Source organism: Panthera pardus, unplaced genomic scaffold, assembly GCF_024362965.1.
Source record: "Panthera pardus isolate Hobbes unplaced genomic scaffold, ASM2436296v1 HiC_scaffold_10, whole genome shotgun sequence".
NCBI lineage: Eukaryota > Metazoa > Chordata > Mammalia > Carnivora > Felidae > Panthera > Panthera pardus.
In genome coordinates, this window is record NW_026526655.1 from 81,490,082 (window position 1) to 81,509,260 (window position 19,179).

The window sequence follows — 19,179 nt, forward strand, 5'->3', positions numbered from 1 at the left end:
AGCCAGGAGACTCTGTGTGGGTCAAAGATTGGAAGAGGGAGCCTCTTAGACCATGGTGGACTGGGCCGTATACTGTTATTCTAACAACTCCTACAGCCCTTAAAGTTTCAGGTATCACCCCCATGGGTCCATCACTCCAGAGTTAAGAAGCCCAACTCAGAAGAACACACAATCTGGCGAAGTGATCCAGATCTAGTCAACCCGCTTAAACTGACCCTCAAAAGGGAAACTGGCCCCTGAGACCTCCAGCCCTGCTCCAGCCACACCCCGGAAGCTGGCTGACCTGCGCACGGCAGAAGCCTGAGGAATCAACGCGTGAACCTAGCCTAGGGGTTTGGATGCAACTCTGCCAGCCCTTGCCCCTTACTGGTGCCATAGCCCTGATTTTACTTCTTACTGTTGGGCTGACAGAGACTGCACCAACAAGCTGGACATGGGACCAAAGATGCATGCTGGGTCTCACATACCTCCTCTGGACGGGAGGATTATTAAGTATTGCCTGTATATTATGATAACCTCTCTCACCCTCACAATGGCCGCTTACCCACTTTGCCCCCAGGATTGTTATATGACAATAAGGGGGTCAAGAGCATTCAGCGCTTTCACCTCCCTCCACAAAGATTGCTACAAGGGAAAAACACCCACTCTGTCAGTCCCTCGGTGCCCCAAGGGCTAAGAATTGGACCATAGAGATAACCCGAAATGTCAGGATCCCATGTCACAAGGGCCTCCAGAGAGGGAAGCGAGCTTGCTACACTTACCTTCCTCAATGGGGGACCTTGGACAGGGAGGGGTGCAAGACAGGGCCCTTCAAAAAGCTATAAAGGATACCCAGGATAGGGTAATACAAGCCATAAAGGCAACCACCCCCCAGCAGCCTACCAAGGTTGAACCTTTCAGCCCTCAATCAGATGCTTAGCAATTCCCCACTCCAGCCTTGGGCCAACACTACACTATAAGTCCTCCATAAAATAGATAATCACACCCAAACCTGCTGGATGTGCTTGCCCCTCAGCAGTAGGGCTTACTTAGCCATTCCTATCCCTTTGTCCTGGGAAGCTCCTGAAAATCTCAAAACCAACACCTCTGTCTTAATTGGACCCCTGGCCACTGGGGTCCCTCTCACTAATGCTGACAATCTAATCTGTACGTCCCTGAAGGTATGAATGTTACCACTCTATGCAGAAGAAATATAACCTTAAAGAGGAATGCAACCCTGTGTTCAACCCCTGGGGTGTTGTATCTGTGTTCTAATTCAGCCTACCGATGCTTAGAGGCCAAATGGACTCAGATATGTTATTCTGTCTTCCTAACCCCAGAGATATCGTGTACACTGAAGATCAGCTCCTAACAAACTTTACCCCAAGTCCCGGACTAAACAGGCAATCCTGCTACCCGTTCTGATAGGAGCAGGAATTGTGACAGGAATAGGAACCGGAATAGGGGGCATAGGTTCATCCATAGGACTATTCCACAGACTATCTCAAGAGCTAAATGAAGACATGGAACGGGTGGCAGATTCTCTGGCAACCTTACAAAACCAAATAAACTCTCTGGCGGCAGTGACCCTCCAACATAGTTGAGCCCTCAACCTCCTCACTTTAGAAAAAGGAGGGTCTTGCATCTTTCTGGGGGGAGGAATGTTGCTATTTCGTAAACCAGTCACGAATAGTTACAACTAAGATTAAGGAACTCAAGGAAAGAATTCAATGTAGACAACAGGAAAGTATCAATCAATGGAAAGGATGGGATCTCACAGATTGGGCATCCTGGCTTCCTGCCCTGGTGGGGCCCCTCCTCTCCATAATTTTACTTGTATCCATCGGCCCTTGTATACTGAATGCTGTGGTATGTTTTATTGAAAACACTGTTGCTCGCCAAACTACTGCACATATCTTAGCCCTCCGAGAGTATCAACCTGTAAAATTGAAAGGTGATGCCTACTAAAAGTTTTTTTTTTTTTTTTTTTTTTTTGGCATCAAAGGGGGGGAATGTTGGAGAAGTAAATAAAGTACACCAAAGATGGCCAACGGGGCTAAAACAGACTCTGGTCTCTAGCTTAGAGACCCCTCCTCTGGGTTCTTCTTCCTTTGTTTGCTATGCACTCGAAAACCCCCACAGATATGGAAGCTGACAACTGTAAATTACCCTCCCCGCTTGCATTCGGCGCTCAGACCTTTGGAGAATCAGTCTCCTCTGAGCCCATCGGTGTAAAATAAATCTCCAATCCACCAAGATCTCCGAGTGCCGCTTGGTTTTACCTCCAGTGTTCCAGCCTGGTTCCGTAACGATTTCACCACTTCAGGGGGTTAAGTTTGGTAAAGCAAATTCTCACCTACCCTCTATGTACAGAGTGAACTCATTTCTGCTATGAGCATGAGTCAACTTATACATTTTAAGTACATTTTTTATTTGTGATTAAATGGATATAAAAACCAGGAGAATGGTCAAAGTAGACCCCGTCACTGATGCCAGATGGGATGGATCCAGTTATTCAGGACAGAGAGAAGAGTAACAAGCAGGAAAGACAGTGATTTAGAAAAGCAAACAGAGGATAAATGAGGAAGTGCCAGCTTGGGAAGCTCAGCCTGAACCTCAGGATAAATTAAGGACCAAACAATAAGGGCCTTTTTGTGCTGCAAGTCAAACGCTCAGAAAGAAAACTATTCTGCCTGAGGTGGAGTGAGGAAAACAATGAAGGGAGAGAGCAGGGTGGGGGGTTGAGAGAAGGTGGAATTTCTTAGATCAAAGATAGAGGCCCAAGTGGACCCAAAGTTCAGGGCTTTAGCTGAGGGTAGTAAATGTGGGGAAATGGCCGGGGACATTCAGAGGCAAATAAATCTGAGGTTTAAGTGCTAAGCTAAAAAATACTGGACTTCCTGTCTCTAATGTACACGTGGAATTTGCCCTTTTGGGTGTAGCTTACTGTGACGAGACTTCTTAGACTAGAACATTATTGATGCATTCCAGATGTCCGGGCCAAGCCTGAAGGTCCCTAAAAGTGTCAGGCATGCAGGCAACATAGGGTCCAGGATGTCAGGCCCTCAGTCACAGGTGACCATTATGACAACAAAAGGGGACAGTTGTGAAAGCCTGTAGATCTGTGTTAGGTGTCCGCTTCCAGCCCACAAACATTTAAGAGTTAAAGATACTGTTTTTTACTAACAACGAACAAATATATTCACAATGAACCTCCTGAAGTAGTAAAACCTGAAGAAGACAGAGCCATCCCATAGTGACTGTCACTGACCCAGGGAATGTCACACAAATCAGAGATACAGAGGCCGTAACAGAACACCTGGTCTGCTTTGATGGTTCCATCTGCCAGGTGACCCTGCTAGAAATCACAGTCCTGCTTTTCCAGCGCTGTTTTCTTTATGCCTCAAAACACGAAATCACAGTCTGAAAACACGGAACTGCTTCTTCTTTTCTTTTTTTTTTAATGTTTATTTTTGAGAGAGAGAGAAACAGAGTGTGAGCTGGCAAGGGGTAGAGAGAGAGGGAGACACAGAATCAGAAGCGGGCTCCAGGCTGTCAGCACAGAGCCCAACGTGGGACTCGAACTCGCAAACTGTGACACCATGACCTGAGCTGAAGTCGGATGCTTAACCAACTGAGCCACTCAGGCGCCTGGAACTTTGCTTCTTCTGTAAGAACCCTAATGAGTCCCTATTGCTGTACCATTGTGATTTTACCAAATATTTTATCAGAGCTTATCAAAACTTTATTAAATAGGCTACAGTTTCTAGACTTAATATATATGGTTCTTAATAAAAGTACAGTCCTCAAAATATCAAGAGTCTTCATCTACATCAGCAAAGTGAGGTGCATCCTGGGCCTGTGGTTCATTTCACAATTATTTTCTTTCTTTCTTCTTTTTTTTTTAATGATTTTCAATTTCACCTTTATTATTTTTTTTGTTTGTTTGTTTGTTTGTTTGTTTTGAGAGAGAATGCATGTGAGCCGGGGACAGGGGCAGAAAGGGGAGAGAGAGAGAGAAAAATTTTTTTAAGTTTATTTATTTATTTTGAGAGAGACAGAAAGTGAGCAGGATGGGCAGAGAGAGAGGGAGAGAGAGAATCCCAAGCAGGCTGAGCTGTCAGTGCTCAGAGCTGATGTGGGGCCTTGATCAACAACTGTGAGATCACAACCTTTTCCAAGATCAAGAGTCGGACACTTAACCAACCGAGCCACCCGGCTACCCCAGAGAGAGAGAGAATCTTAAGCCCAACTCAGGCTCACGCCCCGGACCCTGGGATCACGACCTAGGCTGAAATCAAGAGTTGGATGCTCAACTGACTGAGCCACCCAGGTGTCCCTCACAATGTTTTCAATTTTACATTTTCCTTGCCACAAAAATCTGAAGCATTAATATGTGCATATTCTAAATTCTCTAGCTGACTACCTTGCAACCAAACATTCCAGCCTACCTTCAGCCCCACATGCATTTTCTGCTACGGCTAGACCAAGCGGGGTCTCCTCCTTATCACTTAAATAGCCTCTGGCTAAAGCTGGACCTGCAGGACAATAATGAGTTCCAGCCAATAGAAGGTGAATTGGCTGGAAGATATGCAGTGATTCTGCAGTGGTTTTCTTTTTTTTTTTTTTTCTCTTTTTCTTTTCTTTCTTTCTTTCTTTCTTTCTTTCTTTCTTTCTTTCTTTCAGACTTTATTTATTTATTTACTTATTGTAAGTTTATTTATTTATTTTGAGAGAGAGTGCAAGCTTCAGCCAGGTACGGGCAGAGAGAAAGAACCCTCCGTGCCTTCAGCGCAGAGCCTGAGACGGGGCTTAAACTCCAGAACCGTGAGATCATGACCTGAGCGGAAATCCAGAGTCGGGTGCTTAACCAACTGAGCCACCCAGGTGTCCCAAGACTTTATTTTTAAGTAATCTCTATACCCAATGTGGGGCTTGAACTTACAACCCCAAGATCAAGAGTCACATGCTCTACCAACTGAGCCAGCAGGCACCCCTCTACAGTGGTGTTAGCACAGAAAGGGGGTAAAAGAAGTGAGTCATGTCATGACACACGGAAGTAACTTGGACAAGCCAAACTCCTCTGGAAGCAATGCATACCAGAGTCGCATTGCACCCAGCTCTTTATTTTCAGCAAAAGACCATCTTTCATTGCATTATGTTAAGGCTGGTGATTTGGATTTTTGATTTGTGCTTCATTTCAATCTAACTCCTAACTCTGTTTTGACTTGATAGCTGCATAAGACTAAGTACAAGAGTATATACTGTTTTAAATTTGCTAATACTTAACTATAATAAAACAACTTAAACTCTGGCAAATATGTGAGAAATTTATCCCCTTAAAAGTACTCTATTTGCTATTCAAATCTGAGAAATAGTGGTCTTAATATAGGAAAGGGAAAGGAAGACCATTTTGCCTGGAAGCCTTTTAGAAAAGGGCCAAGGTATCAGCAGTGCCCCACTGGCGCCATCTGGTGGACACATTGGAACAAGCGCCCAATGGCTTGGCAAAGCACTGCCAGGAAAGGAAGCCCAATCCAGGACGCTCGGAACTAAGGAGCCGGACAAGTATTTAAAAGGTGTCCACATTAAGTGTGGGCCATGCATAAACACTCAGGACTGCCTCAGAAGTCTATTTCACACCTTATCTCTTCTCCCGCCCACAACCCCATTTCCCTGCCTCCCTCAGCTGATAACCTGGCTTCCTGCGAGAGAAAGCAGGCAGAGATGAGACCCATTCCACATCCCTGCCACCCCAACTACCACCTACCAGCAACTGTCCTTTCTACTCTGCCTTCTCATCACCTCCACCTATGCTCCGGATAGCAGCACCTCTCGGTAGCCAGTACTCTGTACCTGTAATTCTGGGGTCTCCTATGTTATCACTTCTCCCGCAGTGGCCTCTAGGGGAGCCCTGCTCTGGCTCTCAGCCACCCCATCCTTTCCCAGGGGTCCAGCACAGGGTGGCCTTTGCCAGTCACAAACCAGGCCCCACTACTCCCAGACCCAAAGGCCCCAGTGGCCTTGCACACTCTGACTGCACCCTGAGCTGCCAGCCTGGCTTCTAAGGCCTCATTTATCTGTCCACTACCTTCTTCCCCAACAAACCCTGATTATGAAGGTCTCCGCATTCTCTGCGCTCCAGCCCCATCAGGCTTCCCAAGGTTCCCCAATACGCCAGCCATTCCCACCTTCCAGCCAGTGGCTGTGCCACTCTTCCCCAGTCACCTGTGTGGCTGGTAATTGTCCTCAGTCAGTGCTCTGCTCAAATGTCACCCCCTCTTCTAAATAAGTGTCCCCATTTCATTAACCTGCTCTTATTTTCTTCAGAACCTTACCACTATTTGAAGTTATCTCGTTTATTTACTATCTCCCTGCAAAAAAAGAGTAACACTGCACAAGACGTTGTAAAACCAAGTACGGAACAGGTTCTCCATGCCTGATCCCATTTTGCAGATGATGAAATTGAGGCTGAAAGATATCAAGTAACTTACCAACATCACGTGGAAATAAAGCCAAGGCCAGGGCTTGAACCCATGCATGTCCAGCCATCCCCGGATTCCATGTCCTGTTTTGTGGTTTGAAAAAGATGTCCCCTCCCCTAGGCTGCCCCCCTGGATTTGAACTAGCTAAGATAAAAGCCAGATTATCCCGAGTTCTGATTTCTACATGTTGGCATCTTTAGTTGCTCTGAAACTTTGGGCATAAACCAAAATACTCATTGTGACTATATTCCTTGAAACCTGAAATGAAGCAGAAGGAAACCCCAGAGATACCTGGATGCTGCCCATGTATGAAAGGCTGTGGTGGCTTTAGCAAGAGGGCTGGGAAGAGTCAGCACCTGAGATCATTTCTACGTAGGACAGACACACTTTGGGATGAGCGTCCCAAATATCAGGAAAGATCATCTCAAAATGTTTTGATCCCAACTAAGCAATGAATTCCACATTTGCAATTAGGTTTTTAAAAAATGATTTTGCATTTTCTTACTTCCAAGTATAATTCCCCACTCCATTGGTCACTATCCTTTTTTTTTAACCTCTCCTGACAAATGCCCAGTCATTTTCTTAAAAATAGTCAATGTTCTTATTCATAACCTTTAGATGAATAAATGAGAATATCTTTAAAACACCTTACATCTGGTCAGAGCACCAAATAGGATGCTGACTCATGGGCCCTCCCCACTTAGCGGTCAGAACTTGGGGCCTGGGTGGGGCGCCTGGGTGGCTCAGTCGGTTTAGCGTCCAACTTCAGCTCAGGTCATGATTTTGCGGTTCATGGGTTCGAGCCCCACGTTGGGCTCTGACAGCTTGCGCAGAGCCTGGAGTCTGTTTCAGATTCTGTGTCTCCCCTTCTCTCTCTGCCCCGCCCCTGCTTGCTCCTGTCTCTGTCTCTCAAAAATAAATAACTATATTATTTTTTTTTAACTTTTTAACGTTTATTTATTATTGAGAGACAGAGAGAGAGACAGAGCGTGAGCAGGGGAGGGGCAGAGAGAGAGGGAGACAGAATCCGAAGCAGGCTCCAGGCTCTGAGCCATCAGCACAGAGCCTGACGCGGGGCTCAAACTCACGAACCGCGAGATCGTGACCTGAGCCCAAGTCGGACCCTTAACCGACTGAGCCACCCAGGGGCCCCAATAAATAACTATATTTAAAAAAAAAAAAAAAAGAACCTGGGGCCAGAGAGAGACTAAAAACTATTTTGTAACAACTACATGACTTGGAGACGACAGACCAACACTCAGACCAACACTCATCAACCACCTGCTGTGCCCAAGTATGCACTGCTTGCTACTCCACACTACAGCTGACATTTTTATTCAGCACGTGCTGTATGTCAAGCAGCTTAAGAAACATGACCTCATTTTGTCCTCATTTCAAGACCAATGATCCAGGGAAAGGATTCTTCCCATTTCATAGACGAAGAAACCAAATCAACTGAGGGTTACTGAGCGGAAGTAACGTAAAGAAAATAGGAGACCTGGGTGGCTCGGTCATTGTTAAACGTCCAACTCTGAATTTTGGCTCAGGTCATGATCTCATGGTTCCTGAGTCTGAGCCCCACACTGGGCTCTGCATTGACAGTGTGGAACCTGCTTGGGATTCTCTCTTTACTCTCTCTCTCTGCCCCTCCATCCCCACCCCCAAATAAATGCATAAACCTTAAAAAAAAAAAAAAAAAAAAAAAAAAAAGGAGAAAGTAGAAGACCTAACGCTTGACCCAAGTCTCTTGTCCAAAGCCAGGCCCCTCTACCACACCAACATCCTGATAACCTGGAAGGGGGCCTACCTGTTTTGTGATGTGGAGAAAGTACCCAGCTACAGGAGTCGTAGGTACAGACAGAGTTGGTTAAGAAGGTTCCAGCTGCAGATGAAATAATCAAATTCGCCTACAACATTTTGAGTTACAGAATGCGATGAATCACCAGGAAGGGCGAGGACAGTGCTATTAGTTCAAAGGTCCTCAAAGTGTTACCGGGCCTACCGCTTCTCAATCGCAAGCATAAGAGAGCACATCTGCTTGTACGTACCTTCCCCAAAACATGGGTCTGATGAACCTTTACGGGACTGCACGAGGCAAGTGGCTGTCCATTGCACTGGATCTGGACTCCAGAATCTCTGAGCCAGTATATTTATTAAGAGCTGGCTGGGACCCAAGCACATATCCCTCTCTGTACTTACATTTTTAAAAAGTTTTTTAGTGTTTATTTATTGTTGAGAGAGAGACAGAGCATGAGCAGGGGAGGAGCAGAGAGAAAGGAAGACACAGAATCTGAAGCAGGCTCCAGGCTCCGAGCTGTCAGCACAGAGCCCAACGCGGGGCTTGAACTCACGAACCGCGAGATCATGACCTGAGCCGAAGCGGGACACTGAACCGACTGAGCCACCCAGGCACCCCAACTCTGTGCTTACATGCCATGGGGTAATGTAATGTAATGTAGATATTACATGCAGCACAGCACCGCTGCATAGTAGGTGCTCAATAAATGTAGGTTCTGGTTGCTCACCCAACATCCACTGCCCTGTCCTCAGGTACAGAACACTACTCTTACATGGGGCAGTGAGTGACGTGCCACCTCAGAAATTACCCTTTTCCAGGCCTGTTGCCACTGCACATGGCCGTGTGCCTCAGTTCCGGCCAGAGGGATGCAGGCATTAGTACAATGCAGACTTCAGGAAGGCTAGTAAAGGAAGAGGACTCGGCTAGGAGGGCTGCTTCTGCCTCTTCCCAGCTTCCTCTCTGCTTGCTAACCATGGCATGTAGGCCTGAGAGCTGGACCAGGTGACCTTGAGGGAGGAGGGTACTTCTGAGGACAGTGAGTCTAAATTTAAAAGGCAAGCTTTCTGTAGTCACGGTAGAGTTCCCTTACCAGCCTCTGACAGGCCGCCCTCAAATTTTCTTAACGTGACAGAGAAATTAACTTCCATCCTATATGTAAGCCACGGTTACTTCAGGATAGGAGTTCTCAAACTTTGGTGGCTAACAAAATCAGTCGGGGTACTTGGTAAACATACAAAGGCCCAAGCCCTATGCTCCTTCAAGATGCCTAGGTCCCTGGGGACCAGGTGATACTGACTCCCTGCCACCCACCCAAGTTCCAGAACCACACTTTAGCTTTTCTATTCCAAGCTGCCTAATGTGGTCTTATAGCTCCCTTCAAGTGCCAACTACAACACCAGGAACATGCAGTCAAAAGCAATTTTATAACACCCGATTTTATTTTATCTGTGATTGAAAGTGATCGGATCTGAATGGGATGGCCCACTGCCAAGACCACTTCCCATCCACCTTTTAGGGTATGGCAGATGGTGGTGGACATGTTGCCCGCCCGCGGGCCCCCTCGGCCTTCCCTCCCTTTCCCTCATCTGACCAGTGCCTGTCCTGCTCCTTGGCATGCTGCCTGGGGCGGCGCAGGAGAAAGCTCCGGGTGCAGCCACCAAGCCCCTTCCTTGGAAGTTGTTGCATGAGGCTTAGCAATGCTGTCGTATCACCTGAGAGAGGGCTCCAGCCCCATACATTCACTTTCTTCACCTTGATCCAAAAAGAGCTGGAGAGGACTCAATGCTCCCCTGTGTCGCCCTTGATCATGGTGGCTTAAGCCAGCTTCCTTAGTGAGGGCTCAGAATCCAAGGGCAACATTTGGAGATACTCTCTTCTATCCAGAGGTTACGGGTTTAAAGAGTTTTCCTAAACGCTTTTCTGGCCACCCAGCTGTCTGTCCGCCCAGCCCCACCCATGACCTCTTTCCTCTACCTCAAGTACAAAAAGACAAGGTCTCTCCTTCTCTTTTCCAAAGCATATCACTTCTTGTTTGTTTGTTTGCTGCTAGAGCAATATCAAGCATGTGGATTGTAGGCAGAGAAATTTCTAGACCACTGTCTCAAAGAAAAAAGTGGTCTGGACCTACCTAGCTATAAATTAGCACACTCTTAAAAACCCTATTTGTTGAGTTCAGATAGCAATTATAAAAATAGACTTTCTGTATCTGGCTCTTTCTTTATATTCAGCTCCTGTAACTTGAAGCAACCACCCACATCTGTCTGCTCTAGGCAAAAGCAGCTGACAAACAGGTACTGCCCTTTTGGATGCCAGCTGCACAGGGAAACCCCACAGACAAAAGAAAGCTCAGGTGAATCATTCACCACACCCTTGTCTATCCCCAGAGGGTCCCCAGCACCAGGTGGCCCTAGCTAAGAAGACCCTGAGGCTCCGGGCTGAGCTGAGGGCAGGTAAGCTGCGTCCCTAGGGTCTGCTCCAGGAGAGCTGAGCCTCTCACTATCACAGGTGCACATGGATGTTGCTGGGAGCCAGGCAGGGGCACGGATCTGCCCCAAACAGAAACCACCCGACACCAGGGACTCACTTCGCATTTATTTCTGGTAATGAGTGGAGTTTGAAGAGCCTCCTCCTCCCCCTCGGATGGCGTGGACGGCCGTTGGAGATGATGCTGGGTAGTGTCCAGGGCGGATGGGCTTGGCTGTATTCGACAGAAAGGACAGAACGTTCAGATTAGGCTTAAACAGCCATACCCAGATGCCTGCGGGTCACATGTGAAAACCGAGACCTACAATTTGTATCATTACAGTCCTTATCAATCACCAGAGCTTTCTGAAAAGAGGATGTTTGCTCTCTTGATAGTGCAGTTAACTAATTCAGGGCACCAGATGGTTAGGGGACGGAGAGAATTTATGTATCAATTGTGTTAATTATGGCTGAGGAAACTTAGAAGGACTTTCCATTTTATCTGCGGCAGATCCGTAGGCACCCCTGGGGTTTTAAGGGCATCTGGGCAGCTCCTGAAACTTGATGCAGAAATCTGCCTATGATGCACTTCTCTGGCGACAAGATCCATAGTTTCCAGATTTACAAAGAGCGTAAAGTCCAAGAAAAGCAATAAAACACTAATCTAAGGTATGATCTTAAAACTAGAAACATGAAGTTGGTGTGCAAAACAGCTGCACGGCAATATCTGATGGGAAATAATATCACATGTTATTGGAGGCATTTCAATGGAAGAAAAAAGCTCTCTAGAGCACATCCCTAAATCCGGTTTATGCCTGCGGCTCCATCCTGGGAACTATGACTTAGCAGCTACATCCTCTTCCCTGCATGGGCAAAATACCCAAACCCAAGCCCGGGAGGGGCTGGATGTCCAGGCCCCTTCCCCAGTTTGGAACCATAGCCAGCTCACCGATGCCAGGCCTGGCTCTTTCCAGGGAACTTCCAAACCTGCCCTTGCAAGTGGCTTTCCCTGAGGCTTCTGGCTCCATAGGGCCCCTTCATGGGCCCACCTGCTATAGGGCCTTTGGGCTTTGCTGAGAAATAGCCATACATTGCAGGACTTCTGAGAAAGTACCTCTGTTTATAGCCACAAACCTTTACCGACAGCCTAGGCTGGCCACCTTCTCTGCTCAGCTCAGCAGCTTTGAAGACCACAATGTACGTGGGAATCTCTCAGTATAAGGAAGCAGGTGCCTGACATACCCATCCTCCCCGGATGAACGCAGGTGCCGGGAGGTGCCAGCTAGCCTAGGTCCTGCATGCCTGACCACAGCCTTTCAGATGTTCCAGACAGACAGCCCAGAGCTCCATCGCTGCCTCGGAGCATCATCAGTGCTCCTGGGCGGCAGAGTCCTGCCTTCCATCAAAGGCCCTGGTGAGAGGCACACATACCAATCTGGGCTGAGTGGGCCCTCCTGGCCATATTCTTGGCTCGAACAGCCTCCTTGATGCGATCCACCTCCTGCTGGTAGCGCTTGCGGTCCCGCATGGCGTTCTCCTTGGCCTCCTTCAACGCGCTCTCCAGGGCCTTGACACGCTCCGCCGTGGCACGCAGCCGCTTCTCCAGCTTGGGCAGCTCACAGCGCAGGTCTGCATTATCCCGGACCAGCTGCAGTGGGAAGGGATAGGGGTGATTTACCGGGGAGGCGAGGGGGCCGGCAGGAGGGGCAGACAGTGATACAAGGGCAGCTAGAAGCGGTCTCTGCAGCCAAACAACCAGCCCGCTAGGTCATCTTGGAAAGTCCATGTGACCACAAATGCTGGCAGCACCGACGGAAAATCAAGATCCCATACTCTGGGACTCCAATTTGCTACACACGGTTCATGGGTGCAAGGAAGTGGGGAGGGGGTGTAGGATGAAATTAAAAGCCATTTCCAGGCACAGGAAGCTTTCAGACTTGGGCAGGATTTACTTCCTCTTTTGTTTGAGTGGGTGGGGGAACTAGTGTAAGGAAAATTGACTAGTCAGATGCTAGCATATGGAAGCTGAGAAATGTAGACAAAGCAAGTTCAAAAGCACCGGTGAAAGGCATGCATGTTCTAGAGCTCCCTGAAGGGCTCCTCCCTGCAGGACATGTTGTCTACACCAGCATGTGGTTTGGACCCACTTAGCAACATATCCAAAGGCTAACAGGCAACTCAGGGGTACTGCTCATTTTTTCATTACCTAAGACCCTCAATTAAGAAGCAACAGGTGAGACTGGGCGCGTGTGGGGTGGTGTGGCCATACACTGGTGGTTGACAGAGGGCAGGTGGGTAGGGGGATGGGTGAGACAGGTAAAGGGGATTGAGAATACACTTATCGTGAGGAGCACTGAGTAATGTATAGAATTGCTGAACTGATATACTGGACACCTGGAAGTAACAGAGCACTGTATTAAGTATACTGGAATTAAAAAAAATAAATACATACAATTTTTTTTAAAATAAAAAGATAATGAAGGAAAACAAAAAGAAGCAACAGGTTTGGCCCCAGGTGAAGAAAAGGTTCAAGAGTCAGCTCTATCATTTCCTGACATTAGACTTGGTAAGTCATCCAACCACCACAAGCCTCAGGTTTCTCACCCATAAAAAAGGATAGCATATAACAGGACCATTGTGGGAATCCCAGTGGATCAAGAAAAGTTTAGAAAATCAGAAAGTGCTAACGAAGGTTACCTATCCCGAGTCCGCACCTGCATTCTTTAACCCCATAGGCAAACCAGCAGCTCCAGAGTAGATTTTTAAAACATATTCATTGAATTCATAAATAAAATAATTAATCTCAGAGCCCTATTTCAAATTCCCTTGCAGTTTCTGCTTTTATATTTCTCATCAACAATTTGCATGAGTGACTTCAACCATGTTGAGTCTGCCGTCCTCCCTTTGGGGAAAAATGCCACCATCAGTAATATCAAAGAGGACTTAAGTCAAAGAGAGATGACATCACCTTATCCATGTGGTCTAACAAGTTGGACTGTTTTTATCATAGCCCAAATCTTTAGGATTTAGGAAAAACATGAACATTCCAGCATTTATACAGAAAGAAGACAACCACCTAGATCACCAGTAGGCTTGGCCATGAACTTTGCTGTTCCTCTAAACAAAGTCCAGAGCATCGTAAGAACCTGACAGGGTGCTCAATAAATAGGGTGACAGAGCAGAGAGAAAATGAATTAAGTTACTTCTAGTCCTAGTCTGTTTCCTCATCTGTAAAAAAACAAGGGGCCTGAACAAGCTCCATGGCATTCACTTGACATTCTGTGCAGCCTGTAGGTCCAACGCTGGGACTGGAGACAGGATAGAAAGACAGGGTTCTGAACACCCCACCTCCCAAAGCCCAAGAGCTCAAACTCAATTCCTTCCATTTGCCTTTGACAAAAGAATTTTATATATAAGGGAAGTCACTGAAGACTAAAGGACTTCAAGTCTGGCACTAATGTCTTGTGGTGACAGAGTCCCTTAGCCTTCGATGTCAGAGCCTTCTCCCAGAACTGCGGCCACATCTTTCCAGGAGAATACGGGGCTTCTTTCCAGAAGAATATGAGAAGCAGAAGGAAGCTGGCACAACTCTCCTACCTGTTTGTGAACCTTCGTGAGCTGCTCCAGGTTATTTTCCAGGAAGGAAATTTTCTGCTTCTGGGCAGCACTGCCCCCTCCATCATCGTTGTCCAGCTCTACACTCTGCACCAACATGAGGGGTCAGCAGGCAGGCCAGCACGCTGCCCGCCCGCAGCCCCAGCATAAGGTGGACAACACTCTAAATCTTCTTCAAAGAAAACAAAAAACAAAAAAACAACCCCAATCCCACCAAAGGTTATTCTGAAAGTGAAAATAAAAAGAGGTTCTGAAAGTTGAGACTCAATGACCTTCCCAATTAATTTCCTTGCTCCGTGTCAAGGGTTTCACGAGTGTTATATTTTAGAGAACTGAAAAACGAAACAAAACAAAACAAAACCTCCAATCTTCCTTTGAAAGATACAGATTAGCCCTGTGAGATTCACCTCTCTCTTGCAGGTGAGCAAATAGACTTTTCTTTTTCAAAAGAACTGTTCCAAAACTCATAAGAAGAAGCAGTATGAAAATATAAACCCAAGACCGAAATTTAATTTCAAATATCCCAACTGAGATAAGTCAGCAAGCTGAGGGCAATTGCATGTGGTCCTGCTGGGAAGTCTCAATGGCCTGTGCTTATCGCCTGAGCTTCCGATTCCATGAAATTACTTAATGAATCTACTTCAAACTAGTCATGGCATCTGAGCACGGTGTTGCCAGAAAAACTCTGGAAATTCAACAGATCTTAAGATTGACAGAAACCTCCCTCCCGGCAGGGCCACGCTCAGTGGTCAGATAAGTTGAGGAACACATGTATAAGCACATCTTGGAGCCCAAAATGGTGAGACATGCTTGTGCCATCTGATGATGGACAAGACCACCATCCCTCCTTCTTCTGAGAGGTAACAGCTGTACATGCATCTCAGACCCGTGTCTCTTCCATCTACATCCAAGGTGCTCAAATTTCACCCAGAGGGAAATTAAACTCAGATTGGGTTTATTAAAACTCAGATTGCTATGCCCCAGCCCCAGTCTCTGCTTCAGTGGACCTGAGGTGCGTCTGAGAACCTGAGAATCTATCAAGCATCCTGGTGATGCCAAGGCTGCTGGCCAGATGATCACACTTGGAGAGTCACTGGTCTAATAAAACTAGGACCTTCCTCGAGAGTTTTACATCATGAAATCAGGGAAGTCTGATCTTAAGCTTCCTTGGACCCCCTCCTCCCTCTGACTAAACCTTTTCAGATCTTGCCTAAGCTCTCTAGTCTCCTTTTCTGTCCCCTGTGCTCTGGCCTCTCCTGCCTACCTGGTCCAGGTCTGACAGTCATTTCTATTTTGATGCCTGTGGTCACTACCTACCCACCCCACCACTGCCATTCAGCCCTTGGACTCTCCTATCAGGCTCTGCCTTTCTTTGTTTTCATTTGCAGGTCCCCAAACTCGCTAGAACCAAGTTGTCAGAGGCCACGGCAGATTCATGCTCTGAGCCTCAGCTGGACGCTCACACCGCTGCTCAGCAATCCTTTCACTCATCCCTGACAAATTGCTCCACGCTGCTGGCACCTGCTCTAGGCTCTGTGGCCTCACCATTCCTTCCCTTCCTTCTCCATTGAGGACTGAGCCTCCACATTAACTGAGAAGATCGATGCATCATTGGATGCATCTTTCCACTGTTATGCATTTTCCTGCAAATGTCTCCCATCTTGACTTCTCCACTACTCCTCTCTGGGAGACTATATCCCTTCCCCTTATACCAAGCCCAGTATGTCCATCTGTGCTATTAATTCCGTCCCTCTCAGATCTGACCCCATGAATCACTTCCTCTTTGCTTATATATTTCACCTCTTTCCCTTGGCTCCTTCACACAGACACATGTGCACACACACACACACACTTTCAAATACACCTTCCTTCCGTCCTACTGCACATCTGCATATGGCCCATTGCTCCTCTTCCATCACGTTTAAACATTTTTAAAGAGCAGTCCCCTCACTGCTGCCACCTCTCCCTCCTTCCTGAAACTTCCGAGAGCTGCTGTGGGATCTGCCATACGGTGACTTCCCGAGATCGCCATGTGAGGTGTGAGGATCAAAGAGGCCCAGATTCAGAAGTCACACAGAGCTGGATTCGATCCTACCTCCGGCTCTTCCAGCTGTGTGACCTTGGGCAAGTTCTTTAACCTCGGAGCCTGTCTCCACTAACAAGAGAACAGTAAGAATCACTTACACTGGTGTCGAGAAGAACAAATTAGACACACGTCAGGGTGCTCCACACACTCTGACCTAGCCCCTCATGGCCTCGTCACAGGCAAACAGGGTGCTCTCGCCTCCAATTGCTACAGGTTTCTGGCATTGCTCACTGGGCTTTGGGGCAACTCTGCCTGACAAGACCCCTCTGGATTTTCCCCGCATCATGCACAGCAGCTCTCACACTGCGGCCAGGTAAATATGTGCTCGTTTGAAATGAGGGCCAGGGAGAGGATTATAACTTCCTTTTACTAAGAAGAAAAAAATCAGATGGAAAAATATTCCCAAGTTTTTTGGGTTTTTTGGTTTTGGTTTTGGTTTTGGTTTGTTTGTTTGTTTGTTTTGTTTTGCCTCTGGTACATTCTTTTAATACATTCTCTGGCTTGAAATAATTCATTTTTAAGCATAACCAGCCCCAATTTAAGGAAGTGATGTTTCAACTGAAAATGATTCTTTCTGGCCATCTTTTCTTTTCTTCTCAGTCCTGTTCACACAAAAGAGAACTCACCTTCTTGACCCGGGCAGTCAGATCCTGGACAAAGAGTTTCCGGAGGTTATGAAGAGTCTGCAATTCTCGAGACTGGAAGAGAAGATTGTTAAAATGCCACTTAGGTGGTGGGGGAAACAGTGAATTCGTGACGGATTTGGTGCCACACCATCAACATCTGGTTGACCCAATGACCCAGACCTTTCCATACATGCTCTATGAGTCTGCCGGTAAGGCCACAGTGCTCCCACACTTCCCTGACTTTCTCACCAGCTGTGTCTACCCCCTTAACTGTCTCAAGAGCATCCCAAGGGCCAGAGACGGGAACTCAAACAATGAAATGTAAACTAGAACAAAGCCTACTCATTTGCTGAGTTCTAAATAGCACTTTTTCTCTCCCCTCAAAAACAAAAGTTAAAAAGCTTTCTCATGGGTAAGGTCCTTTGGCAAAGGCCATGATTCCACGGTTTGAGGTTGAGCCCTATGTCAGGCTCTCTGCTGTCAGTGCAGACCTGCTGCAAATCCTCTGTCTCCTTCTCTCTCTGCCCCTCCCCTGCTTGGACTCTCTCTAAACAAACAAACAAACAAACATTAAAAAAAAAGTTTCCTCATGTGCCACCTGGGTGGCTCAGTCAGTTAAGCGTCTGACTTCCGCTCAGGTCATGATCTCATGGTTTGTGGGTTTGAGCCCCATGTCAGGCTCTGCCCTGACAGCACGAAGCCTGCTGGGGATTCTCTGTCTTTCTCCCTATCTTCCCCTCCCTCACTTGTTCTCTTTCTCTCTTAAACAAACAAACAAACAATCTTAAAAAAAAAAGTTTTCTCCCCAAAATTCCTAATAGGCTGCATTGTACCAGAAGGGATTCCTTTTTTCCTCTAGTTTATCACATACACATTATACAAAACGCCAGTGTAAAAGGAAAGTTACCCACAACCTCTCCCATCCCAACTGACATTTTTCATATTTCCACGCCCCTTGCTGGTCTCAGTCCATGTTCGTTTGCTTTACATCACAGAGCTCATGGATGAGGCAGGTGGTGGACCTTTTATCCACGTGACCCTGGGCAACTTACCTAACCTTCTTGTGCCTCAGTTTTCTTATTTGTACAATGAGGATAAACATACTAGTTGCCTCACAGTTGTCAGGATTAAATGTGATAATCCTTATAAAACTTTTACAACAGTTTCTGGCACATCGTAATGGTCAGTAAACACTAGCTAGTATTAACTTACTGATGCATCATATTTGACATCCATTTCTTCAGTAGGCTTTTATTGTATACTTTTGTTACTGTTTCCCTCTGTTGTTATAATATTGTTATGTTGTAATTAACTTCTTGGGGGTATTTTTTTTCTTCATTTTGAATTATTTTCTACAAATGAGCCCTTAGGAACTAGACTGCTAAGACAAGGGTCTGAGTCAAACCTGGTGACCTTTGTTAACAAGATCAGAATATCACGTTATTTACTTTCATTTAATTCTCCATATATTTACTACAGGAGATATGATTAGTTCCTTGCAAAACATTTTCCTATAAGGGAGGAGAGAGATAAACTTACATTTATACTTTTTAATTTGTCGAAGTTGACTTAACACAGAATGTCAAGGGATGCAGCTCACATATGCCCACAGAAAAAAAGAAACAGGCCATATTAAAGAAAAAAATTTTTTTTAAAAGGTGGCGGGGGGTGCCTGGTGACTCAGTCGGTTGAGCGTCCGACTTCGGCTCAGGTCATGATCTCGTGGTTCATGAGTTCAAGCCCTGTGTCAGGCTCTGTGCTGACAGCTCGGAGCCTGGAGCCTGCTTTGGATTCTGTGTCTCCCTCTCTCTGCCCCTCCCCACCTCTCAAAAATAAATAAACATTATAAAATTTTTTTTAAAAGAAACAGGCCATAAAGACACAAAAACACTAAGTTTCTTGGAATAACAGTTCTGTGTTAATTTAAGGTCTTTTTGCTGGGTCCAAGTCTGCAATTCTGTGTTGAAATGAGCAGCAGCTGAAGTCAATTCCTTCCTCAGATGTGGCAAATTCCTTTCTGCAGGAAGCCAAGCAGGCCTGTTATTCTGGATGCAATGCCCATCGGACCTGTCCAAGGCTTAGCCACCTTCCAGTGCAGGCACAGGGGCACAGCTCAGAGCCCACGTT

At 46.5% G+C, this 19,179-nt stretch overlaps 1 protein-coding gene across 1 annotated transcript in view; it reads right to left on the reverse strand.

The window, feature by feature from the left end:
* KIF5C (kinesin family member 5C) overlaps window positions 1-19,179 on the reverse strand; it is a 164,382-nt gene that overhangs the window by 13,909 nt on the left and 131,294 nt on the right. The window contains exons 22-25 of the mRNA XM_019455717.2: window positions 17,053-17,124; window positions 14,323-14,427; window positions 12,157-12,373; window positions 10,847-10,960 (exon numbers count right to left, since the gene is read on the reverse strand). Of these exons, the coding sequence (XP_019311262.1) occupies window positions 10,854-10,960; window positions 12,157-12,373; window positions 14,323-14,427; window positions 17,053-17,124 (501 nt within the window). The 3' untranslated portion in view covers window positions 10,847-10,853. The remainder of the gene's footprint in view (window positions 1-10,846; window positions 10,961-12,156; window positions 12,374-14,322; window positions 14,428-17,052; window positions 17,125-19,179) is intronic.